Source organism: Lithobates pipiens, unplaced genomic scaffold (genome assembly GCF_037356315.1).
Source record: "Lithobates pipiens isolate NorthernLeopardFrog02 unplaced genomic scaffold, aLitPip1_a1.2 Scaffold_30, whole genome shotgun sequence".
Lineage (NCBI taxonomy): Eukaryota > Metazoa > Chordata > Amphibia > Anura > Ranidae > Lithobates > Lithobates pipiens.
In genome coordinates this window covers 139,783,213-139,809,706 of record NW_027507791.1, presented here as the reverse complement: position 1 = coordinate 139,809,706, position 26,494 = coordinate 139,783,213, and the positions used below count along the sequence as shown (strand labels likewise).

Genomic DNA, 26,494 nt, shown 5'->3' with positions numbered 1-26,494 from the left:
GTACAGACCCCCCTCCACTAAGTATAGACCCCTCTTAGTACAGACTCCCCCCTCAGTACACACCACCCTCCAATAAATACAGATGCTCTCCCTTAGTCCAGACCCCCTTACACTAAGTACAGCCCCCTCCCCCCTTACACTAAGTACAGCCCCCTCTTACACTAAGTACAGCCCAACTTTTGCATTATGTAGAGCCCCCCTTACATTAAGTCCAGCCCCTCCCTCAATACACACTCTGTGCTCCTCCTCGGTCCATTCACAATAGAGTACATGCAGAGTTGCAGACCTTAGCTCAGCAATGCACAGCAGTGTTCCTCCTCCGATCTGTGAACATGTAAACACTAAACAGCCGAGGAGGGGGTGCGGCTTTGGCTTCAGTCCGCTGTGCTGTGTGGGACAGCAGGGACAGGGTCAAATTAGATGGCAAGTCATCGAGAAATGCTGTAAATTGGGGGCAATCTGCACCTACTTAGCGACAACATTGTATAGCGAAGTGCAGAGGAAAGCATAATCGGTGCACAATCACAAGCCGAGCAAAAGCTGACCTACAAAACACTGTAGCGTCAAGCATTTTAGCATCAACCGCTAATGACCCTCCCACACATGCGTAGTAGAGATGGTGACCTTGGAACGCACTCCACTCGGAAATACCATGCGGCTGTGGAACGCACAACAGCCCTAAACAAAGCGTCTCCAGGCGCCGCCACATTACGTCTCTCATAAGCTCGGACGGCTGACAGAGGTAATGAACAGATAAGAACAAATACTGATCATTATGAACAAATGATTGTTATTATATGTTAATTTGTGACATCACAGGTGATTACTTTTTCATTGTTAGTCATTGCACTTATTTCAGATTGATCTGTATTTGACCAGCACATTACTTATTGAAACACACATTAATGAATATTCAATTAGAATAGCTGTATAGGTGCTTTCAGTATAATTTCCTATTGTAATACTGGACATTTTTCAGACACTTTAGCTTAAGTACAGTCAAATGGACATTTGCAGGTGTTCCGTCAGAATTGGTGACCAGTCAGATCAGGGAACTACAGTGACGATCTGTCAGCTGTGCATGCGTTCCACCGCTACAAGGTCTGCTAATCTGAAAGAACACCTCCAGTCAGCAGGCGGCAGCAGACATCTTACTACACCCAGCCATGTCTTGAATTTCAGAGTAATTTTAGCAATAAAGTGAGCATATATAAATATAGTATATTGACATTTGTGATGCTGTTTGGATATGTAAATTTGAAAGCCTAAAGGTTTAGCGCTGAGCAGTGCGGGGTGTACCAACATGGTCTCCGCCAACTTCCTACTGCTGGCATCCAGCTTCTTTCAAAATGTAACATCAAAAGAGCATCACAGTAAGGATGAACTTAGGTGTGTTCGCAAACAGCACGTGCAGAACCCACCAGGAAGTCGGCACTGTGGAACGCTAATCACAAGCAGTAAGACATTGTCCTGATGCACAACTTCAGAGATCGGGAGATGTCTCACTTCTTGTGATTAGCGCTCCCCAGTGCCGAATTCCTGGCGGGCTCTGCACGTGCTGTTTGCAAACACGCCTGAGCTCATCCTTACATCACAGATGTCAACACACTACATTTATATACGCTCACTTTATTGCTAATATTACTGTGAAATTCAAGATGTAGCCGGGTGTAGTAAGATGTCCGCTTCCTCTGACTGCATGTGTTCTGGCAGATTTGCAAACCTGGCAGGGGTGGAATGCATACACAGCCGAGGGAACGTCAGTTCTGCTACCTAATCTGACGGGTTAACGATTTTGATGCAACATAGGTGCAAGGGAGCTCTGGTGTAAAACTCCCGTTGATGTTTGGTGCTTCGGGAAGCCATAGAATAGGGTGACCAGACATTTCCGGGGACAGTCCCCGGACGGAGAACACTGTCCCTGGACAAAATCTGTCCCTGGATTTGTCCCTGGATTGCAATGGCATAGCGTAGGGGATGCAGCCGGTACTCTCACCCTGGGTGCAACATTTGGGGGGGGGTGCGCAAAGTTATTACTGTGCCCCTCTAAGTGTGCTGTGTTTCAGCCATGTGCAGCATGCCTCCCCTGGCCCCCTACACCCCCGATGAGGCATGTCCTGACTCATAGGGATTTTTCTGCAGCACCTTCTCCCCCCAGAGACTCCTGTGGTCCAGCCTGCTCCCCATGATCCCTTTGGTGTGGGTGGCCCATGTGGGAGAACGGTGGAGGGGGGGTGCAGAGTGTATGGCGGCTGTTAGAGGAGTTCCTGGTAGGCAGCTTGGTGGCGGGAACAGTACCCAGTACTGGGGAGAGCCCTGCTCCGATGGATGATCATGAAGTCCACAGAGGTGGGAAAAATCAACCGATCTACACTGTATATGTGTGTGTGGGGGGGGGGGGGGGTGAATAGTAAAGGAAGTAGGAATCAGGTGCGTCAGTGTGTAGTGGTCAGGTAGGTCAGTGTAGTAATTTTTATATATATATATATACAAAAAAATAAAATAAAAAAATGGCCTAATGTTGCTGGTTTAGTTTTTTTTTTATAATTCATTAAAGTAATTTTTTCCCAAAAAATTGCATTTGAAAGACCACTACACAAATACAGTGTGACGTAAAATATTGCAACAACCACCATTTTATTCTCTAGGGTGTCTACTAAAAAATATCTATAATGTTTGGGGGTTCTAAGTAATTGTCTAGCAAAAAAAAAAAGATTTTAACTTGAAACCAACAAATGTCAGAAAAGGGTTTAGTGTTTAAGTGGTTTAAACTTTTTTCACTTGCACACAGTCTATTCCATTGACAAATTGTTCTGCCAAGAATGTTTTGATTCTTGGCAGATTGCCCAGTTTTTCTCTTTCTTTCTTTTGACAGCTGTGGCTTCAGAAGAGCAGAGAGAATTCTTTGCATAGAAAGAATTGTGAAACACTTTAGTCAAGATCTCCATAACAAATCTTGACTATTAATTGTGCAGCTCTAATATATATTAGAGCCACGGGAACCAGATGTGAGTTTTACACTGAAGCTCATTTGCACCTGCAAAAATCCGTATTCATGTATGCTATATACTTCATTTTATGCAATCTTATTTATTGGTTTATTATGTATTCTGATTTATGATTTATATTTTCCTTTACATGAAGGAATTTTTTTTATTCACAGTTTGTCATTTTCTGTCATTTTTTTTTTTAAATTCAACAAGTCAAGAATTTAACTTGAATTAATTTTTAAATTCATAACATAATGTAACTACCGAAGTGGTATACTTGTAACCTTTCCAGTCTCCCAATGTTCAGTGTATGTATAATCAAATGATTGGTATACCTACTCTTAAATAAGTTGATATGTTCCATTTGTAGTATCAATGTGCCATATCTGATGGAGGGGTCAAGCAGCTACAAGAGTGTTTTAGTGCAGTGAAATAAAGTTCCCTTCTTGATGTAAAGATCTGTTGTGCTCTTTTTACCAAAGAAATGTAGCAGACTACATTTTGGCATAAATATATGAAGAAAGATTATTTATTTGCAAAATTGTATAACATGAAACTTTTTTTTCAGAATTTTCAGTTTTTTATTTTTTTTCATATAGCAAAAATTTAAAACCCAGTGGTGAATGATTACCACCAAAAAAAGAAAGCTCTATCTGTCTCAAAAAATGATAAAAATTTCACAGTACCGTGACTCAGAAATTGTCATTAGTGACCGTGATGAAAACTGAAAAATGGTCTGAGCATCAAGGTGGCCAAACAGTCTAGTCTTGAAATGGTTAAAACTTAAACATCAATTTTTGGTTTCAAAATTACAATAGTCCACTAAGTTCATAGTTTTGGAAAAAAATTGTAATAGCACTTATTTTTGTAGGAAAAAAATGTGCATTTATAATTATTTTCACAGGAGCCTGCAGACATTTACTCCAGCTTTCTTGCCTGTAATTCTGTATGGACTTTCTTTCTGAATGCTGAAGGAAGTGTCAGTAGGCTACGGGGGTACTCATCAGCATACTTGCGGGCCATTTTGAATTACAAGCAGTCTGCTGCGGTTGAAGATGGGGCTCGTCGTTTCTTTATTTAACCACTTCAATACAGAGTTTTTATACACCCTTCCCCCCAGATCAATTTTTAGCTTTCAGCGCTCTCATACTTTGAATGACAATTGCTCAGTCATGCTACACTGTACCCAATCCAAATTTTTATCATTTTTTTTCTCACAAACAGAGCTTTCTTTTGGTGGTATTTAATCAATGGTTTTTTTTATTTTTTGCAATATAAGCGAAAAAAGAGAGACATTTTTGAAAAAAAAAAACACTTTTTTAGTGTCTATTGTAAAATTTTACAAATAAATAATTTTCTTCATAAATTTGGGCCAAAATGTATACTGCTACATATCTTTAGTAAAAATAACCCAAATTAGTGTATATTATTTGGTCTCTGTGAAAATTATAATCTTCAAGCTGTGGTGCAAATCATTGAAAAATTATCACATCTGTTCACACCTGATGTACTGAAGGCCTATCTCATTTCTTGAGACCCTAACAAGCCAGGAAAGTACAAATACCTCCCGAATTACCCCCTTTTGGAAAGCAGACATTCCAAGGAATTTAGTAAGTTATTTCTCTCACAAAGCACATGCATACTTGCAATGACACCCCAAAATACATTCTGTAATTCCTCCTGAGTATAGCGATACCACATGTGTGAGACTTTTACACAGCCTGGCCACATACAGAGGTCTAACATCCAAGTAGCACTGTCAGGCGTTTTACGAGCATAAGATGCACATCTCATTTGATGACAACCTATCACAATTTTGAAGGCCCTGGAGCACCAGGTCAATGGAAACACCCACAAAATGACCCCATTTTGGAAAGCTAACACCCCAACGTATAATCTATGAGGCATAATGAGTCTTTTGAACGGTTTATTTTTTTCCAGAAGTTTTTGGAATATTTGGGAAAAAAATGAAAACCCCTTTTTTTTTTTTATACAACGTTGTCCATTTATAAGATATTTCCAACACATAGCATGTACATAACAAAAATTACACCCCAAAATACATTCTGCTATTCCTCCTGAGCATGGCAATTCCAAATGTGTGAAACTTTTACACAGCCTGGCCACATAAGGCCCAACATTGAAATAGTACCTTCAGGGTCCGTTCACACAGGGGCAACTCAGATCCGACTTCAGGTCGCCCCTAGTCGCCTCAGGTCGGACAACATTTAAAAATCAATGTAAGCGAATGAGAGCCGTCTTAATGCACGCTACTGAAGTCGCTCTGACTTCAGAAAAGGTTCCTGTACTACTTGAATCCGACTTGTAGGCGACCAGTACCCATTGATTTCAATGGAGGTCGCCTCCAAGTCGGATCTCCGTCTATACGGAGGCAACTCTGACAGCATTATCAGCTCTCAAGAGGGAACTCCACGGCAAATTTCTGAAAAAAAAAATTGGCGTGGGTTCCCCCTCCAAGAGCATACCAGGCCCTTAGGTCTGATATGAATTCTAAGGGGAAGCCCCTACGCCGAAAAAAACAGCGTGGGGGTCCCCCCCAGATCCATACCAGACCCTTATCCGAGCACGCTACCCGGCCGGCCAGGAAAGGGGGTGGGGACGAGCGAGCGCCCCCCCCTCCTGAGCCATACCAGGCCGCGTGCCCTCAACATGGGCTCGGCCCCCCCACCCCAAAGCACCTTGTCCCCATGTTGATGAGGACAAGGGCCTCTTCCCGACAACCCTGGCCGTTGGTTGTCGGGGTCTGCGGGCCCGGGGTCCTCCAGGACGATGTCACAGTCCCGGAGGATGCTGGGACTGTGACATCAACTGGTGACCCCGCCCCTTGTCCCTATATAAGTCGCCGCGCACCGCGTATCTGGCATTGCGGCCGGAGAGAGCGTCGAGTCAACATCTCCAGAAGAAGAAGAACAGAAGGTGGCGGCGGCGACAGAAGACCGGGCCACCGCTAGTAAAAGAGCTGGAAGAAGAAGCGGTGGCCCGGCAAGAAGAACAGAAGAGGGGGACAAGACCCCCGCAGTCGTAAGAAGAGGGCGGCGGCGACAAAGAAGAAAGCCGGGCTCCTCCGCTAGCAAAAGAGCTAGCACATGAATGGCGGAGGAGTCCGGCGAGAAGACCCCCGAAGACGGAAGACCCCCGGAGCTGTGCAATAAACCCTTGTGTGTTGTGTTTTTTTGTACATTTTTTTCACAGGTGAATGGGTAGGGGTACATTGTACCCCATACTCATTCACATAGGGCGGAGAGCCGGTATCCGGGGGCCCCCTTATTAAAGGGGGCTCCCAGATTCCGATAAGCCCCCCGCCCGCAGACCCCTGACAACCAACGGCCAGGGTTGTCGGGAAGAGGCCCTTGTCCTCATCAACATGGGGACAAGGTGCTTTGGGGTGGGGGGGCGCTCGCTCGCCCCCACCCCCTTTCCTGGCCGGCCGGGTAGCGTGCTCGGATAAGGGTCTGACATGGATCTGGGGGGGGGGGGGACCCCCACGCCGTTTTTTTGGCATAGGGGCTTCCCCTTAGAATTCATATAAGTCCTAAGAGCCTGGTATGCTCTCGGAGGGGGAACCCACGCCAAATTTTTTTTCATAAATTTGGCGTGGAGTTCCCCCTTCAGAGCTCATTCTCTGATTGGCCACGGCAAAAGTCGCCTGGCCTGGGGCGACTTAAAGTCATGTTGTAAGTCGCCCCAGGTCGTGTTCAAGTCGTCTCCAAGTTGCCTCACAAAGTCGTCCTGGAAGTCGTGTCACCCCTGTGTGAACGGACCCTCAGGCATTCTAGGAGCATAAATTACACATCTGATTTCTCAACCACTTATTACACTTTTGAAGGCCCTGGAGCACCAGGACAATGGAAACGCTCACAAAATGACCCTATTTTGGAAAGCTAACACCCCAAGGTATAATCTGTGAGGCATAATGAGTCTGTTGAATGGTTCATTTTTTTTTCCAGAAGTTTTTGGAAAATGTGGAAAAAAAATTAAAATGCATTTTTTTTTTACACAAAGTTGTCCATTTATAAGATATTTCTAACACATAGCATGTATATAGCAAAAAGGACAACCCCAAAATACATTCTGCTACACCTCCTGAGTATGGCAATACCACATGTGTGAGACTTTTACACAGCCTGGCCACATACAGAGGCTCTACATCCAAGTAGCATTGTCAGGTGTTCTAGCATAAATTACACACAAATTCCTGCCAACCTATCACATTTTTGAAGGCCCTTCATATTTCTAACAACTAGCATGTACTGTATATACCAATTACAAACTAAAATACATTCTGCTGAGCAAAGGGTAAAGTAAAGATTACCTGTGGTTTGAGGAGAGCATCGGTCCAGGCAGCAGGCAAGAACGTGGACAGCGACCGCAACACAGGCAGCAGGCAGGAATAGTTAGTACAGGTAGAGATGTTGTCAGCACAGCCAAAGCATTGGTCCAGATAGCAGGCGGGGCAGTGGTCAGAAGCAGCTAAAGGATCAAAGGATCGTCCATGCAGCAGACAGGAATACTGTCCATAGTTAGTACATGAAGCAGGCAGAGGTATATTCAGCACAGCCAGAGTATTTGTCCAGGGAGCAGGCAGGACTATCAAGCTTAGGGCATCGGTCAGGAAAGAATGGGGACAGGGGTAGAGGCTTCTCCCACCCAAATCGATTTGAAGCCTCCGGACAACCAGATGCTGTTCTGGGAACACAGAAAACCAAAAATTGTTTTTCTGAACTCAGAACACTATTCTGGAGCCCCTCACATATGTGAGACCCCTGTTTAGCAGGGTGAAAGATCAGTCCAAGCGGCAGGCAAAAACATGGTCAACAGGCTGAGGTCAGTGCAGGTAAAAGGCAGAAATAGACAGTAGGGAGTGGCATAGTTTATACAGTTAGATATCTAACAACACATATAGAGGGTGTATATGGCGCATTCTGGGACTAGCCTAATTCTAATATATATATATATATATATATATATATATATATATATATATATATATATATATATAAAAAAGGAAGGGGGAGGGAATAAATCAAGGAACAGGTGAGGGGTCAGTCGTACTAAACATGGACTAGGTGGTGAATATCAATATTAAGTAATACATTTTAAAGAGCATTAGTCCATACAGTAGTCCTTAAACTCTGCTGAATACTTGTGGGCAGCCAGTCCATAATGTAAGAAGAAGCTCTAAAATTTAATCAAAACAAAAGAAAAAGAGAGAGACGGCGCCTTCTAAGTGCAGCAGGTAGTTAACATAGATTTATTAAAATAGCGGGATTAAAAACACTCACAAAAAAATGTGAAGCATAGGCATAAAAAAGTTACAGGATTCATCCGCTTTTCCCGGGAGCCAGAGATCTCCTGCGTTGGTATCGAGGGCTCCAGCTCTTTCCGTGTATCCTGTTTTTGGTGACCAGAAGAACTCCTGGCACTTCCTGGACACTGGAGCGCAAGCGGTGGAGAATCGCATTGAGCCCATGTTGTCTTGAGGGTATTCACTTCCGGGAGCGGAATTAAGATGGCGATGCTTTGGAGCATGTGTGCTCCTTCGTCAGGCTGTAGTTGATACAGCCCAGGGTTAGTTCACGTGAAAGGCATAAACATGGCGGATAAGCAATGCAGGCGGTAGGCAGAGGCATAGTGGAGAAACAGGCCAGGGTCAATTCACATGGAAGACAATGATATGGCTGGTTGAGGCAGGGAAATATTAAGGACAAAAATTGAAAATGGGGAAATGGCAGTATTAAAAATATGGGCTAATAGTTTTCCAGAATGTGATATCGCTTGAAGCATTCTCCGATGCAAAGGCCTGGTTGGGAGGGACAGTCGGGACAATGGAAGCTGGTGTCTTTCCTAACTCCTCATTTGGTGCACACCCGACATTTTTTTTTTTGGCGTTGTCTTCTGGATCCTTATGGTGGAATATGGTTCGGAAAATGGTGCTCATGTAGTCTGCTGACACAATCTGAGTAAATGCTTTCTGGGGGGGATCCTTGTTGGTAGATGGTCAATGCTTTCTGGGAGGGATCCTTGTTGGTAGATCAGTGCAGTGACAATGTCTTCAATAAAATTTATGAAGGTGGTTGGTGTTTCTGTTGATTTTTGGTAGATGATGAAAGAATTTAAAAGGGCCAAATGAAAAAAATGAATTGCGACTTTTTTTGTACCAGGATTTTTGTGTTGAAAGAGAGGGTTGCAACATTTGATTGTTTAAATCCCCCCCCCCATGAATTTATTGTACTCGTTGATACAGGAAGGCTTGCGAACGGGACCGTGTCTTCTGCGAAGTTCCACCGAGGTGTCATTGTGGATGATGGACATGATGTATACGTCTTTCATATCCCTCCACTTCACAGCCAACACTTCTTTGTTCCTCAAGCTTGCCGATTCCCCCCTTTGAATGGTTGTGGTGACAAGACGCTGTGGGATGCCCTTTCGGTTTTTCCTTGTTGTACCACAGGCCAAAGTTTTTTTTAGGTACAGGTGGAGGAAAAGGGGGGTAATAGATGTAAATATGATACCCCTTTTGGAGGAGTGGGAATGCCAACTCCCAAACAATTTTTCCACTTATTCCCATGTACACGCGGAATGAGTGCACATAACCGATGGCGCTTTCACAGAGCTTGTTGAGCTTCAAGCCATACCTCGCCCACTTACTGGGGATATATTGCTTGATTCCCAGCTGGCCTTTGAAATGCACCATGGATTCATCCACAGATATGTTTTTGTCAAGCTTTCAAGGACATAAAGTTTGGCAAACTTCTTGGAAAAAAAATTAATTAGGGGCGAATTTTATATCGTTTATCAAAGTTTGGGTGATTTCGGGAGAGCACTGTGAGTTGTCACTGAAATGCAGGAAGTGCATTATAATTTCGTATCGGGACCTGTACATGGCATATGGTGGATGGGTTTGGTCAACCAATACTTATGCATTTCATTTTTTGTAAGCCCCATGTTGAGCGTTAGGCCTAAAAACAATTTAAGCTCCACCACTGTTAGGGGTCTCCATTCAAAGGGGCGGGCATAGCTTTAGCTGGGGTTGGTTGCAGTGAATTGTTGGGTAAAAAGGTTGGTCGGTCCACTATGCCTTGAACTAATTAGTCAGCGAAAAAAAAAAAAAAAATCCATTTGGGAAAAATCTGAAGTGTTGACCTGTACACCTGGCTGTGCTGTAAAAGGGGGATCGTGGCTGACCCTGTGGTAGAAGGCAGCCACAATGGGTTTGCCAAGGCATCTGGAAGCTGGGTTTGGGCCCTAATTGTTTGGTGTGCACTTGTACTGGGCCTTTCCTCCTGGGGTCTACTGCCGCTGCCACTACTGGTAGCTGCCTGGTGTTCAGACCATCTTCTTTTTGGATGGACTGCTTCCTCCTCCAGTTAGGATCCTGATGTGCTGCCTTTGGGGGGCTCATATTCCGAACCAGAATTAGAACCAGAACTGAGCGGTGAGAGCTCCCCGTTGCTCCCATCAGTCAGACTGAGTATTTGGTATGCCTCTTCTGGGGTGTACACCTTTCTGGACATAGTGGCTGTAGGTACTCTGGTTGCAGATGGTGATGTGGTGGGTACTCTGGTGGCAGGTGGTCTGGTGGCGGGTACTCTGGTGGTGGGTATTCTGGTGGCAGATGGTGAGGTGGCGGGTACTCTGGTGAGGTGGCAGGTATTCCTGATGGACAGGTACTAGATGACAGGTACTCCTAAAGACAGGTACTAGATTACAGGTCCTCTTTATTTAGGGGGGGCAATCTGGGCACAGTAGTTCATATATAGTACTGTAATATTTAAATCACTGTTAGCTGATCTTCTCCTCACACTGGATTGGTGTGTGAAGAGGAGAACCCAGCAACAGCAGTTACACACAGATGTTTGTTTACATTTAGTGACCGGCTGTCATTGGACACAGCCGGTCACTAAAGAGCCAATTTCATTGGCTTTTTACACTGATCTGGGCTGGGCTGTATCCAGGGGAAAAGCCTCAGCCCCGATCGCCGCGCTGCCGCCCCCCGGGGGCGCACGCTGGCACCGTGCATGCCGCTACACAAGCAGCTCTGCCTAGTGACCAATCACAGCTAGTCACGTTGCTCTGGAAGCTCCGTCGCCGCTGCTCCAATACCCCTATTGGGGAATGGCTGTGTCCCGAGGGACACGCCGGATTCCTGATCGCCACTCTGCTGGCCCCCGGGGGCCCTCAGTAGCAGCGGAAAGCCGAGGACGTCATATGACGGCCACCCAGGATGAGCGATCCCATCTGTGGACGTCATTTGACTATGGCTGGGTATTGAAGTGGTTAAAGATTTATGTGAATAGATGATGCAGTCATGCCAATTTTAAACTGCAAGAGTGGGTGCGGGGAGCAGAACCCCCACCCGCTCTCACGGGGAAGAAGGGTCTAAAGGAGGAGAGGTCTCTTTAAACATGTTATATTTTACACCCTGTGACAGCAGGCAGGGAATCCTGTCCCTGCCCACTGTCACAATTTAAAAACAACACACCTGTGTGGGACTTCACCACATGACCGTGTCATTCATTCACAGTTTCCTGTGTATTGATAGACTACAAGTACCATCAGCCATTACAGCTGATGGCTTGGAGAGCACAATGAACTATGAGGGTGTGGTGATCTTCCCGCTCTGCTCCTGAGGTACAGACTCCTGCGGTATGGACAGACAACTATCCTGCTTAAAGAATAAATAATAAATGCACATTTTTACCTGCAAAATGCAAAAAGGTGAACTTACTGTATCCTTTAATGCAAAGTTCCATAAAAACGTTATCATTTCTCTGGGTTAGCCCTGGTTCACACTGGTGCATTTTGAAATGCGATTTGATATGTCAAATCAGCGGCAATTACCGGCAAAAGCACTGTCCTAATTGGTGCGACGCCGCATGCAGGCACTTCATGTAGTGCTTGGTAAGCTGCACTGTATGACATTTTTGATCTTGGGTTTGGATACACTTTAACAGCTTCCTTTGGCACTTGCAGGATCATCAGAACTGTGGCTATGGGAAAAAAAGCTGAGAAGTTGCTGAAAGACAAGGCACTGAAAGAAAATGAGAATGACTCCCAAAGTGCAGGTACTATACTGAACCCCGTAGCCTCCCTGGTGGTAGGATTATGTCATATTTTTGCATCTCAAAGCGGTACAATTATTTTGCATAGAAATTTGGCGTTTTATGTTGTAGGCCTGTAATTCTTAGGAATAACCACTTAAATCTGTCCAAACAAGAGAGTCTAGTAGATATTCCGGATATGATGAAGTTTGAAACACAAAATTATAAATTATAATATAATAAATAAATATAATTAATTATAAAAATAATGATATAATAATAATAAAATGAATTTCCCCATGATTCACTACCGCTCAATTCTGCAAGTGTTCTAATTTACTATCGCTCTTTTCTAGCTGGTCTAAAACCACTTTTGACGTAAACGGACACTTTTTGGTTACCGTGGACAATCTCCAGTTTCCAGGCAGAAAGAACAGTATATATAATATAAAACTGCATGCAGGGCATTGGGCAAAGCACTGGGGACAAAAGGGATGTGAAATAATTTCATACAGTAATGTAATCTGTAAGATTACAGTGCACTGTATTATGATTTTTCACTTTTTTGAATTTGCCGCTGGGCACACAGCCCGTGGACACAGCGGGGGAGGACATTACAGGATCCTGGGGACAAGGTAAGTATACCGCACCGGGATCCAGCAATGCAGTCCCGAGTATGGCTCTGTGTTACCGCTAATGGTGCTGAAATTTAACCCCGAGCCACACGCGGGAAAATCGCCAGGGAGGTTAAAGTAACAAATATGCTTATTATTACCTGCTCTGTGCAATAGTTTTGCAGAGCAGCCCCGATCCTCTTCTTCTGGAGCCCACTGCCAGCGCTCCAAGCCCCTTCTCTTCATTGGGTGCCCCCAGGGAAAGCTCACTCCTGAGTCCCTCTGCTGCGTCCATTGTCACAGACAGGAGGACTTGGCCCCGCCCCCCCAATCCCATGTTACATGATTTGATTGACAGCAGCGCATTTAATCAGTTGTCCCAGAACTGTGACGGAGCTGTTTCTGACTGCTAGCGCTGACATCTCTGTTGCAGCCAATCACACTGCTGCAAAAGCAGACTGATGGGGATCCGTTTCCCATCTGTCTATTTACATCCAGCCACCCGCCTACTCAGCAGGGATCAGATTACTTGCTGAGCAGGCAGACTCCAATGGAGCCCACCCTGTATGTAAGGGGCCTTAAGCCATGTACACACAGGCTGAATTTTGGGAGACATTTGCCAGTTAAAAAAAAAAAATCCAACATTCGACCCATGTGTGTGTGTCAGTCTGTCGGACGAGGATGCTGGATAACCAGCAAATGAGTCCTGATCAGCACTCTCAGCCAATGGCCGACAGCACTAATCGGAGTGTTCTGGCGGGGGGGGGGGGTAATCCCCCTCACCAGAACACAATAGCTCAATGGATGGAGATCGTTGTAATTACTTTGCATAGTGAGTACAGTGGCTCTGACTGGAGCTGACAGTTTTTTTTTTTTCATTTTTCATTCAACCTGGTGGGTTGTATGAAAAAAAAAAACAATAGTGTGTATCAGGCTTAACCCATATGAAGTGTCCTTCATGGTTATCTTGTTTTAGAGTGATAAAAAAAAGAGATCTGCCATTTGCTTGATATTACTAGAATTTTTCTGGGCTTGGCTGACAAAGTGCCGTCCTGCTATATAACAATGCTAAATACTTTGTAATGTGTTTTTTTTATGTATTTTTTGTTTAAGGTGTTGGTCCCCAAGACAAAACATCACTGTCAGCTGGTAAGAATAGAGTGCAGTTTTTTATGCTTCTCGGTATTTTATTACTAGCCCTGGGTGGTGAACAGAGGTATTTTGGGATTAAGTGTTATGAATAATACCTACATTAAAAAGTATGTGTGTTCAAATCACTAAAAACTCATGTAAGCCATAATATGTTAAAGTCACAGTATTTAAAAAGTAATTTTATTAATCTTTACCTTTCAGTTCTGGTTTTAGGTTCACAAAGCCTCGTACCAACACAGATTGCACATGCATAGTCCATGAAAGTGAATTATGAATGTGGTCCTTGTTGTTGTCAGTGTTCTTGTTGTTATCATTTAAATGCCTCCACCTTTACTATGTAAACCTGCAGGGAGCTGCATAGTTTTTGCAGGAAAGAAGTCCCTATTGCATGGAGAAGAGTTGTACACCTCTGGATGGCTGGGGGGCCACCATGTTACATATTTAGTCAGGTTAAAAAAAGTCTTATCTAATTCAGCCAATAATTGCAAGTCCATCTAGCTCAAACCAATGTGTCTGGAATGAATACAGGGTGGTAAGTATGCAAAGTAGGAGCTGGACACTGCCTGGGCATTTTTCTGCAAAGGCACTGGGCAGAGCCACACAATGGAGAACTCAGGCTGAAGATATGGGGTATGGCATATAGCATAAAGGACAAATTCTCCTCCTTAATTGGAAACTTTCTGTCCCTCCTATTCTGTCTGCTTGAACTGCCACTAATAGCAATCTTCCCTCTTTCCCCTTCCATTCCTACCTCCTCCTTTTTGGACCTTTTTAGCCCTAATAAAAGTGAAGTTATCTCTTAAAGAGAACCTGCGAGCATACAAAAATTAGAACTGCTGACTTGATTTGCCAGAGCCTTCATCCTTGTGCCTGGGTTCACTACCTGGAAACACATTGACCTAAAATAAGCATGTGTCCATTGACATCCTAATTTCTAAACTGTGTGCTTGTGTCAGTTCACAGGTAGTGATGAAGTATGGTTCAGCCCAAACCCTCGGGAATCTGTCACATGATAGAAAGCCATTGGCCCAATGAGCCATGTGACCATATTAAGTCAGTTATGTCACCAGCATCCTTGCTACTTTGTTATATGCAGCAGTGGGGCACAGAATTCACCAGCTGCAGCTGAATGGGCCAGCAGCCTGCTATCATTTGACAGCTTGCAATGGGTTCAGCCCAAATCTTAGTCACAGGCTTTGGTTTCCTTTGGTGGTGTACAGCCTTAAAGGTATCCGGTAAATAATGTTCTATTCAATGTGACCTAATATTTTGAATAACTGCTAGTTTCTCATTAATTACCTTTCAATAATTATTAAATACCAGGTTATTGAGGGTTTAGAGGACAACTAAGCTTTTGCCAGGGCAGCTGTTACCTTATACAGAGGTGCTTACTTGCCCTTAAAGTGGTTGTAAACCTCAGAAATATGAACAAAGCATATCCCTCTTTAGTGTGTATTTGTCTTAATTAAGAGGACTAAGTGGTATTTGTCTGCTGCTTCATTCCCCCACTATCAGCATGAATCGCTTCTGACAAGTTTTCCTGACACCAAGAGAAAAATGGTGACGGGGAGGGAGCTCCAGCAGATTGACAGCCTCAACTCTGTCCCTGTGTGCTGTGTCCTGCTCTCATCTATGAACTCTGCAGTGTAACTTCAGCTCTCTCCGCCCCCTTTTTTCTGAACTCTCAGACAAGCTTTATAAATTCATCACTTTGAACAGCTGTAGAGAAGAAAAGACTAGATAGACAAATAAAACTTATGAAGATGATTTGTTTCATCTACATGTATCGCCTAAGGCTAATAACTTCACTGGGTATATGTGATTATTTACAACTTTAAAATCTATTTCCTCAGTCACTAAGTAGTGAAGCCAGGATTAGAATGCGCCTCCAATACCTGCATTTTAAAATCTCAACAATGGCAACTCCCATATTTTTACTTTCAGAAGTTCTCTTTAAAGTATACCTTTTAACTTGTTCATTCTTAGAAAAGTAGCTGGTTAATTTTACATAATGGAATGTATGCAGGCTGTACTTGCTAAATAAGTAACTGAATTAAATCTTTAACTGGCCAAACTCATTTCAATCTTATCGTATGGTTTCTACGTAGTCCCCTTTAGATCTAAAGTGAGAGCCTACCTTAATCTGTATTCAATAGGGGGGGCCTTCAGACTACATGGATTTTGGTAGAGCTATAGAGGTATGTGTTAGGTGCTCGTCTTCTGTGTATATACCCTGGTAGCCTAGGCTAGGACGGAGGAGCGGAGGTCCCGGTCACCGGTGGACAATCACCACACATACACACAATTGTATGTGAACAATGATTGTGAGTTTATTGGAGCACACACAGTAGTTTTATGCAGTTTGAGCTAGAGCACAGCCCTGTGGTTGAGCCAATCAGGGATCGCCACACAAAATATGCAAGATGGTATATTTTACTACGTCATCATGGTTCTTTGCACAAGCAATATTTCTGCCTAGCAGCAAAAGCTAAATATATATATAGTCTAGAATGTCCTTTAGGCGTGATGCAAGATAGGCCTGTGGTCTAACGCCATGAAGTTACTTCTGCTCTTGGAAAGGGAAGTAGCTTAACCGCATCCATCTGTTCTGTACAAACAACTAACCTTGTGATAATTCTAATTTTTTGTAAAAAACACATATGACCTTAAGCAATAGGTTTCCACGGGGTCACGCTAACAGTAATTTTCCATTACCCAAAATGGATGTCTCTTAACAAAATGGTTCCTTTATTACCTTATAGTATGTACAATCAGATCGTAGCATCTGTAGCCAGTTTTAGAAAATGCTGTGCATGCTGCCTTCCATCTGCTTGACCCCACTTGACAGCAATTGGACCTGGCAATGGGCTGTCCATGCCCTTTGTTCCTCTATATCAGGAAGTACTGGGTGTTTCTTTAGTGATGTGGTTGTACACATTGACTCTGGTACTGACTGTGCCCTTTCCCATTATTAATAGCAAAGTCAAGAGGGGGTCTTTTATTTTCTTAACTTTTCAATGTGCGTATTCTGCAGAAAACAAGGAAGTGAGAGCTGTAATTAAATATAGGATTGCCTGTAATTATTGTGACACTTTGGTTACAGATGACTACCAGTGCACTGGAAACCTCGAACAAGACTTCACTGAGCTCTGTAGGCGCCTGGGCTATACAGAATTTCCCAGAGTTGTGAACCAACTGCGACTGCCCAGTACACCGACATCTGAGAAAACTGCCTTTGGTAAGCTCTGACTCTACCTGCTGGACCTATGCAGAGAGGGGTGCAGCAGAATGACCTCCTGTATTGTCTATTGACACACACAGTGCTGAGCTCCCTTCCCAGTGGCTCCCTCTGCTGCTGAGCCTCCTGTGTGAAGGCAGTGCTGCTGCAGACCAGCACAGTACTGGATCGAAAGAAGGCTCAGGTAAGAATTTAAGGTGAGGAAATTGAAAGTTTTTTTTTTACCTTAATGCAGAGAATGCATTAAGACAAAAAAACTGTTTTCCTTTAGAACTTTTAAAAAAGTATCTTCTATTGCTCTCAGCCGCCTCCAATTTCTTTTTTTATTATTTGCTGCCATAATCTGACTACCTGATTGAGATTGGCTACGTTCATTCTCAATGGTCCTACTGTATTTAGGAATGAGCCACCCTCTCTAGCCATAGCAGCCCAGGCAGCAGCTGTAGGGGTCTGAGAGTAGAAGGGAATTTTATGTGCATGTGAAGATAATACATATTTTACTGTATTAAGGATTGTAGAAGTTGCTGTTGACCCTGTACTCCCTGTGACATTTCCAATTCAGAAGTGGTGATATCAAATGTACAGGAGACTTCAGAATCATACAAGTACTAGTGATTATGTCATAATGTAAAATTTAGTGATGGTCATTGTTATTACTACTACTACTTTTGTTTTTTGTTTTTTTCACTATTACCACACCTCTTTCAGCACTTGTTTGCTGTGAAGGTGGAAGAACAGGGAGTTTAGGAGGCCCTGATATCGGCAATGGCAAAAAAGACTGGGGAGCCAATGAGGATGGAGCAGTTAGCTGGAAAATTAAAGCTAAGGGCCTATTCACACTATGTGCAGTTGCTTGCTTTTCTCCACAATAGTTTTCGGTGTGTCATGTTCAAACCAGAGTGCAGTGTTACGCTATTGGTGTGGTGTGATATTATGCAACATGTATAATATCGCACCGCACTGCACAGAAGCGCAACACTGTGCAGTTACATGAAAGAAGTGTTACAAGTTTGTTAAAAAAAAAAAAGGGAACTGTGTGGGCATTGAGTAGGCGTATCACACCACCCACTACGGCATTGCTCTGTATCCCAAAATGCTGTGCGGGCAACAGCAGTTTGGACTGCAGATCAGTGTGAATGGGCCCTAAAAGTTAATTCCATGTACTGATGTCCTCCCTTTTCCCTGATAACCTGTGTTCACAACACCAGTCCCCAATATTGTACAGAACAGCTCTCCTGCTACCTGTTCTTGATTTAGACATACTTTGCTTGGATCAATGCCAGTAGAGGGTCTCCAGGGGGCCCTATCAAAATGGCATCCGAAGCACCTTCAAAAAGCATGCACATTGCATTGTGCTGTAGAAGTGTCTCAGCAGCATATTCTAATTATGTAAATATCTACAAAGAATGAACAGCTTGTGAGATTTGAGGATGTTTCTTAAGGCTCGGTTCACACAGGGGTGACTCAGATCCGACTTCAGGTCGCCCCTAGTCACCTCAGGTCGGACAACATTTAAAAATCAATGTAAGTGAATGAGAGCCGTCTTAATGCACGCTACTGAAGTCGCTCCGATTTCAAAAGAAGTTCCTGTACTACTTCAATCCGACTTGAAGGCGACTTGTACCCATTGATTTCAATGGAGGTGGCCTCCAAGTCGGATCTCTGTCTATACGGAGGCGACTTTGACAGAATTATTAGCTCTGAAGGGGGAACTCCACGCCAAATTCATGAAAAAAATTTAGCGTGGGTTCCCCCTTCGAGAGCATACCAGGCCCTCAGGTCTGGCATGGATTCCAAGGGGAACCCCCTACGCCGAAAAAACGGCGTGGGGGTCCCCCCCAGATCCACACCAGACCCTTATCCGAGCACGCTACCCGGCTGGCCAGGAAAGGGGGTGGGGACGAGCGGGCGGCCCCCCTCCTCAGCCGTACCAGGCCGCGTGCCCTCAACATGGGGGGGTGCCTTGGGGGAGGGGGGGCGTGCGGCCACCCCACCCCAAAGCACCTTGTCCCCATGTTGATGAGGACAAGGGCCTCTTCCCGACAACCCTGGCCGTTGGTTGTCGGGGTCTGCGGGCGGGGGGCTTATCAGAATCCGGGAGCCCCCTTTAATAAGGGGGCCCCCGGATACCGGCCCCCCACCCTATGTGAATGAGTATGGGGTACAATGTACCCCTACCCATTCACCTGTAAAATAAAGTACCAAAAAAAACACAACACACAAGATAAAATAGTTTATTGCACAGCTCCGGGGGTCTTCCGTCTTCGGGGGTCTTCTCGCCGGACTCCTCCGCTATCTTCTTCTAGCTCTTTTGCTAGCGGAGGAGCCCGGCTTTCTTCCTTGGCCCTGCCCTCTTCTTCCAACTTCGAGGGTCTTGTCCTCCTCTTCGGTTCTTCTGTCGCCGTCGACGCCGCCGCCTTCCGTTCTTCTTCTTCTTCTTCTCCTGGAGATGTTGAGTAGACGTTCTCTCCGGCCGCAATGCCAGGGAAGCGCTGCGCGGCGACTTATATAGGGACAAGGGGCGGGGTCATCGGTTGATGTCACATGGGTTGATGTCACATGGTGACCCCCGCCCCCTTACGATGTCACAGTCCCGGAGGATGCTGGGACTGTCGCCATGTGACATCAACCCATGTGACATCAACCCATGTGACATCAACTGATGACCCCGCCCCTTGTCCTTATATAAGTCGCCGCGCAGCGCGTCCCTGGCATTGCGGCCGGAGAGAGCGTTGAGTCAACATCTCCAGGAGAAGAAGGAGAAGAAGAAGAAGAAGAAAGGAAGGCGGCGGCGGCGACGGCGACAGAAGACTGGGCCACCGCCTGTAAAAGAGCTATAAGAAGGCGCGGTGGCCCGGCAGAAGAACCGAAGAGGGGGACAAGACCCCCAAAGTCGGAAGAAGAGGGCGGCAGCAAGGAAGAAAGCCGGGCTCCTCCGCTAGCAAAAGAGCTAGAAGAAGATAGCGGAGGAGTCCGGCGAGAAGAAAATTTTATCTTGTGTGTTGTGTTTTTTTGGTACTTTATTTTACAGGTGAATGGGTAGGGGTACATTGTACCCCATACTCATTCACATAGGGTGGGGGGCCGGTATCCTTATTAAAGGGGGCTCCCGGATTCCGATAAGCCCCCCCGCCCGCAGACCCCGACAACCAACGGCCAGGGTTGTCGGGAAGAGGCCCTTGTCCTCATCAACATGGGGACAAGGTGCTTTGGGGTGGGGGGCCGCACGCCCCCCCTCCCCCAAGGCACCCCCCCATGTTGAGGGCACGAGGCCTGGTACGGCTCGGGAGGGGGGGCGCCCGCCCGTCCCCACCCCCTTTCCTGGCCGGCCGGGTAGCGTGCTCGGATAAGGGTCTGGTGGGGATCTGGGGGAGGACCCCCATGCCGTTTTTTCAGCGTAGGGGGTTCCCCTTGGAATCCATACCAGACCTGAGGGCCTGGTATGCTCCCGGAGGGGGAACCCACGCCAAATTTTTTTCATAAATTTGGCGTGGAGTTCCCCCTTCAGAGCTCATTCTCTGATTGGCCACGGCAAAAGTCGCCTGGCCTGGGGCGACTTGTAAGTCGCCCCAGGTCATGTCTAAAAGTCGTGTTCAAGTCGTCTCCAAGTTGCCTCACAAAGTTGTCCTGAAGTCGTGTCGCCTCTGTGTGAACCGAGCCTAAAGAAGCACTGAGTTATCTGATTATTTTCCACATTTGTAGCACATTACCATTATCTAAATAGATTTGAACTTAGCCTTGCAGGGGCAAATCAACTCTTGCGAATGCACCTGGTCTAGGATCAGCTGCGAGAATCCCAGAGAGTGTTCACATCATTCACTGCGTGTAGACAACCCCATTGAAAACAATGGGAGGCTGCTGGCACTCACAGCTAATCGTGTTCCAATTGCATGTAATCGCTCAAGCAGCGATCACATACTAGTGATTGGCCCTGGGTGCAGACTGCCTGAATTCAGGGCCGACCGCTCCTTTGTGATCACTGCGTCGCTCAATGTGAGTGGAAGCAATTAGCTGAGAGAGCCGGCAGCTAGGATCTATCCTCCCCATCTATACATGTTCACCTTTCATTTTTTTTCCCAATGCTTCATTCAGCCACTGAGAGTGAAGAAAGTATCCAGGATTTCTGGACATAGAGAAGCCTTTCTTCCTCCTGTACGACAGCTCGGGTGCATGGCACAGCACACATAGGACAGAGAAAGAGTCCTTGGCCCTGTGCTAGCTTAAAATTTACATAGATCTTTCTTTGCTCACTCCCGGAACAAAACTTAATTAAGTATAAGCTGCTGGTGGGGACACTGTTGAAGTACATAAGTTGCTTTGCTCTTTAAAGTGCAGCTGTAAAACTAATGTAGAATGGTATTTATCAGCAGATGACACAGACTGGATTTCAGACAAAGAGAACCTGATTACCCATATCAAAGACCGCTTCTCGTACTTCAAGCCAAGTATCCAAATAGAAGTGGACAATGAAGATGGGAGATCTGTGCGGGAAATTTCTATCAGAGGTGACATTCGTATCATTCTATATTCTACCCTTTTGGTTTCAGATGCTGGCGGGTTAATTTTTAAAAAACAACAGTAAATGTAGGTATGGAAGATTTAAAAAAAAAAAAGACAGCCTGAGGACATAATAATGAAGCCTATCATCAACAAAATATGTGGGATGCCACTTATGACCCCTCCAAATACCAGTTTTCTGCCTGCCATGCTGATTCAATGGCTTCATTACTTGTTGTGTTATTAACATAGATCAAGTATGGAGAGAAGAAATTCTGACATTTCGTGACACAAAGCCAGATACAACCAGACAACTAGTATTCTTGGTAGGTTTCCAGCAATAACAGTCCAGCAATGGCGGCACCAGACCAATTTGGTTGCAGGCAGTTTGCAAATAAATTTATATATATATATATATAAAGACGTCTACTGTGACTTGGTTATCGTAATTTCCGGCCACAAGCGCAGTGGGAGAGGGCAGGGTCACCTGGTGCCTTTACGTTCCGGGTCGGCACGGCAGCATTTTTTAATCCGGAACCGGCGTTTCTTCACCACGTGTCCACAGGGCAGCTATGGAGAGCGATGCAGCGGATAAGGGGGCAAGCCAAGGCACCAGCAAGGTCAAGGGAAGGGACTATGTCCTCTGTTACTCTAGGCTGTTTTCTCCTGTGGGGGGGTTGCTCACCCTTTCCTCTCTTCCCCCCTCCACCTATCTCCCTGGGAATGTTGGTGCAATGGCTAGTGGGTTAGCATGTCTGCCTAGCTACACGGAATTTTATAAAAGGTGGTGGTGGCTTGCTGGGCACAGGGAAGTAAGAATGGTCTTTCCTAGTGCACCTGGGTGTTTTAATGTGCTGTGTAGCAGACTTTTTAGCGTGGTTCCTTGTCTTTTTTTCTTCTGTTTGTTCAGGCTAAAACATCTGTCCAACCAGTCAAGAGAAGGTGCCCTGTCTGCAAAGATAGATTAAGCGAGGCTTGGACCAAGTCATTTTGTGCAGATTGCATTGTAATTCTAGTCAGGGAGGAGTCTCCATCCTTTTGTGGTGATTTGGTGTCTACTATTACGGATGAGCTCTGTGCCACCTTTCAAGCCTTTAGGTCAAACCTAAGAGAAAAACCCAGGGCCCCGCAGCCAGCTTCAGACCCCCAAGGTGGCTCTCAAATACTAACAGGGTGTACGATCTCTCAGGACACCTCCCAAGAATCTGCTTCCCTTGCTACAGACGGTACAGATTCTGAGGAGGAGGAAAATTAAGCAGATGCCGCTTCTAAGTACAAGATGTCGCTAGAAGAGGTTGGAGGAATTTTGAAAGTAATCCATGCTACTTTCGGGATAGAAGAGGAAAAGAAGGAGCTCTCCCTACACAAACGCATGTACGCAGGTTTAGGAGACTCAAAAGGCCGTACTTTTCCAGTTCATTCAATAATCACAGATATGATTAAAAAAGAGTGGCTGGAACCAGAGAAAAAGCCATTTTTTTCCAGGGCTCACAAATGAAGATTTCTATTTGAGGAAAATCCAGACTATCTGGAACAAGGTTCCAAAACTGGATTCCGCCTTTTCACAGGTCTCGAAGTCCATGGACCTCGCCTTTCAGGATATGGACACGCTAAAGGAGCCCATGGATAAAAGGATGGACTTGCTTCTTAAAAGAGCCTGACAATCAGTGATGAATAATCTGAAAACAGCAATGGCAACAACATGTGTTGCTAGGAACTTAAGTAGAAAAGATGTAGCTGGATAGCTGAACTCCGAATTATTCAACTTTATTTCAAAAATGTAATTAAAATCATAGCATCTAGGCTGGTAAACAGACTAACTGCACAGCCGCTGTTGCTAGGAACTTGGAACACTGGAATAACCAGTTGAAGGCCCATGTTACGGTGGATTCCCCAAATCAGGAGATTCTACACTCCTTTACAACTTTATCTGCAGCAGTATCATACATTGCGGATGCTTCAGCAGAATCTATTCACATGTCAGCCAGGTCAGCAACTTTAACAAACTCTCCTAGGTGAGCTTTGTGGCTAAAAACGTGGTCAGGGGATGCTGCATCTAAGAACAGGCTGTGTAACATTCCCTTTGTAGGGGATTTGCTTTTTGGTTTCGGAACTAGTCCATTCTTGACTGTACGACTGATAAAAAGAAGTTGTTTCCGGTCAAGAAGAAGCAGGTGCAGACCCGTAAGAATTTTTTTTCAGCCTCAAAAAGGACGGCAGGAAGGAAAAACACAGAGCAAGAGGAAGCCATGGTCTTTCCAGAAGCCCAAAGGTAGGAGTGGAGTGCTCTTCAATCCTCCTGCAACCTCTGGAAAACCACAGTGACTCTCACCTCAAGGTTGGGGGAAGACTCCAGGAGTTTCTTCCCCAGTGGAGAGCCATTACTTCAAACCAGTTTATTGTGAATATGCTCTCCCAGGGATAAGTGATAGAATTCACGGAAATACCTTCAAAAAGATTTTCAGTGACAAAGTCCCAAGGGATCCGGTCAAGGCTTTTGCCATGAAGTCCCCAATTCAGAAACTGAAATTCTAGAAAGTCATTGTTCCTGTCCCTACAGGGGAGATCTTCCAGGGTTTCTACTCGCATGTATTCCTTGTTCAGAAAGCTTCAGGAAAGTCCTGTCTCAGCCTAAATCTCAAAATGCTGAACCAATCAGTAGAGTACAGAAGATTTCGGATGGATTCCATTTTCTCAGTAAAAAAAAACCTCCTGAATAAAGGGTGCTACATGGCATCAATAGATATACAAGATGCCTACCTCCACATTCTTATTGCCGCCAGATCCCAGAAATATCTGAGGTTAGCACTCAAAGAAGAGAAGAAGGTGGTACACCTGCAATTCAGAGCACTTCCATCCGGCCGGTCATCATCCCCAAGGGTGTTCATGAAAATAATGGCCGAAGCATTAGCGCCTCTGCTTCTAGAAGGAATCTCAGTGATTCCTTATCTGGATGACCTGTTTTTTGCTCAAACCAGAGAAGGAATTAAGAGAAATTTGGTCAGAACCTGTGCTCACCTACAATCCATAGGGTGGATCTTAAACCTCCAAAAGTCAAATCTGATTGCGAGGATCCCCACCAAAAAGGAGTCTCTGGTGGTGGAAGAACCAGACAAGGTATTCAGCGGGCCTTTTATGGGCTTTCCCAACCCAGGTACGGTTAACAACCGATGCCAGTTTCTGGGGTTGGGGGGTCACATGAGTGGTCGGTGGGCTCAGGGCTTGTGGTCCCCAAGAGAAGCTCTGAGGTTCTCAAACTGGAGGGAACTAAAAGCGATCGAAATAGTTTTACTGACATTTGCAGAAGAAGTTCAAGGAAGGCATACACAGATCCAGTCAGACAATGCCACGGCAGTGGCCTACATAAACAGACAGGGGGGCACCAGAAGCAGAGTTCTTCAGGGCCTAGCAGGGATCATCCTAAGCTGGGCAGAACACCATACTCTATCCTTGTCCGCGGTCCACTTAAAAGGGACTCTAAACAGGATAGCGGACTTCCTCAGCAGGAACCAAGTATTCGAAGCGGAGTGGCAATTGAATCCAGATGTCTTCCATTTGATTATGAAGAAATGAAGGCAGCCAAGAGTGGATCTATTTGCGACTGAGGAAAATACTCAAGTGTCTCGCTTCTTCTCCCTGAACAGGAACGAGTCATCACTGGGAGTAAATGCTCTGGCGCGCAGTTGGAAATTTTATCTCTGCTACGCCTTCCCCCAGTTTCATCTTATCCCTCAGATCATAACAAAAATCCGGAAAAAGGATACGACAGTAATCCTCATCATTCCCTTCTGGCCCAAAAGGCCTTGGTTTTCTTCCCTTCTACAGATGCAACTCAAACCTTATTGACACCTTCCATTGAGACAAGACCTGCAGTTACAAGGTTCCTTGCTTCACCAGGAAGTAGCAAAACTAAATCTCACAGCTTGGCTTTTGAGGAACAGCTCTTGAAGAGAAAAGGTTTCTTGGATAGGTTGGTTGCTACCCTCCTATCTAGCATAATTTTTTTTCCAGGGCAATACAGTGGGGCAAAAAACTATTTTGTCAGCCATCAATTGTTCAAGTTCTCCCACTTAAAAAGATGAGAGAGGCCTGTAATTATCATCATAGATATACCCCAACTATGAGAGTAAAATAATTTATTTGCAAATTATGGTGGAAAATAAGTATTTGGTCAATAACAAAAGTTCATCTCAATACTTTGTTATATATCCTCTGTTGGCGATGACAGAGGTCAAACATTTTCTGTAAAGCCCCATACACACTATTAGATTTTCTGCAGATTTTTTCCTTCAGATTTACCAAAACCATGTAATATGAGGTCAAGGTGACCAAATACTTATTTTCCACCATAATTTGCAAATAAATTCTTTCAAAAATAAGACAATGTGATTGTCTGGATTTGTTTCCACATTTTGTCTCTCATAGTTGAGGTATATCTATAATGACAATTACAGGCCTCTCTCATCTTTTTAAGTGGGAGAACTTGCACAATTGGTGGCTGACTAAATACTTTTTTGCCCCACTGTATATTCCAAGGTTTGGAAAGTTTTCAACTCCTGGTACTCAGCATCTGGCAGATCATTAAATCAGATTTCTTCTGTTGAAGTTGTCGCACTGGGGGTATATTTGGAAAAAATATCAGAACCCTTAGTGATCAGATTCTTTTAAGCTCTCACCCGATCTAGACCAGTGGTGATTTAAAGCTGTCCAGTGTGGGACTTATCAGTTGTTCTACAGGCCCTGACCAGGGAACCTTTCAAACCCATTGATTTAGCCTCCCTGAAATTAGTTACTTTGAAGACGTTTTTTTTTAGTGGCTATTACAACAGCTCGAAGAGTTAGTGAGCTGCAAGCCTTTTCTATCAGGGAGCCAAATTTTTTCAATTTTTTCAGACCAAATTATTCTGAAGACAGATCCTAATTTTTTACCGAAGGTCACTT

At 44.9% G+C, this 26,494-nt stretch overlaps 1 protein-coding gene across 3 annotated transcripts in view; it reads left to right on the top strand.

Annotated features, from left to right (window-relative positions):
- Positions 1 to 335: 335 nt before the first annotated feature.
- The window catches only part of LRRC71 (leucine rich repeat containing 71), a 129,871-nt gene continuing 103,712 nt past the window's right edge, over positions 336 to 26,494 (top strand). The window contains exons 1-5 of one of the 3 annotated variants that reach the window (XM_077464916.1): positions 336 to 742; positions 11,985 to 12,076; positions 13,780 to 13,815; positions 16,922 to 17,056; positions 21,424 to 21,561. In XM_077464916.1, coding sequence (XP_077321042.1) covers positions 12,004 to 12,076; positions 13,780 to 13,815; positions 16,922 to 17,056; positions 21,424 to 21,561 — 382 coding nt within the window. In that variant the 5' untranslated portion in view covers positions 336 to 742; positions 11,985 to 12,003. The remainder of the gene's footprint in view (positions 743 to 11,984; positions 12,077 to 13,779; positions 13,816 to 16,921; positions 17,057 to 21,423; positions 21,562 to 26,494) is intronic. The other 2 variants (XM_077464915.1, XM_077464914.1) reach the window with 2 other exon arrangements.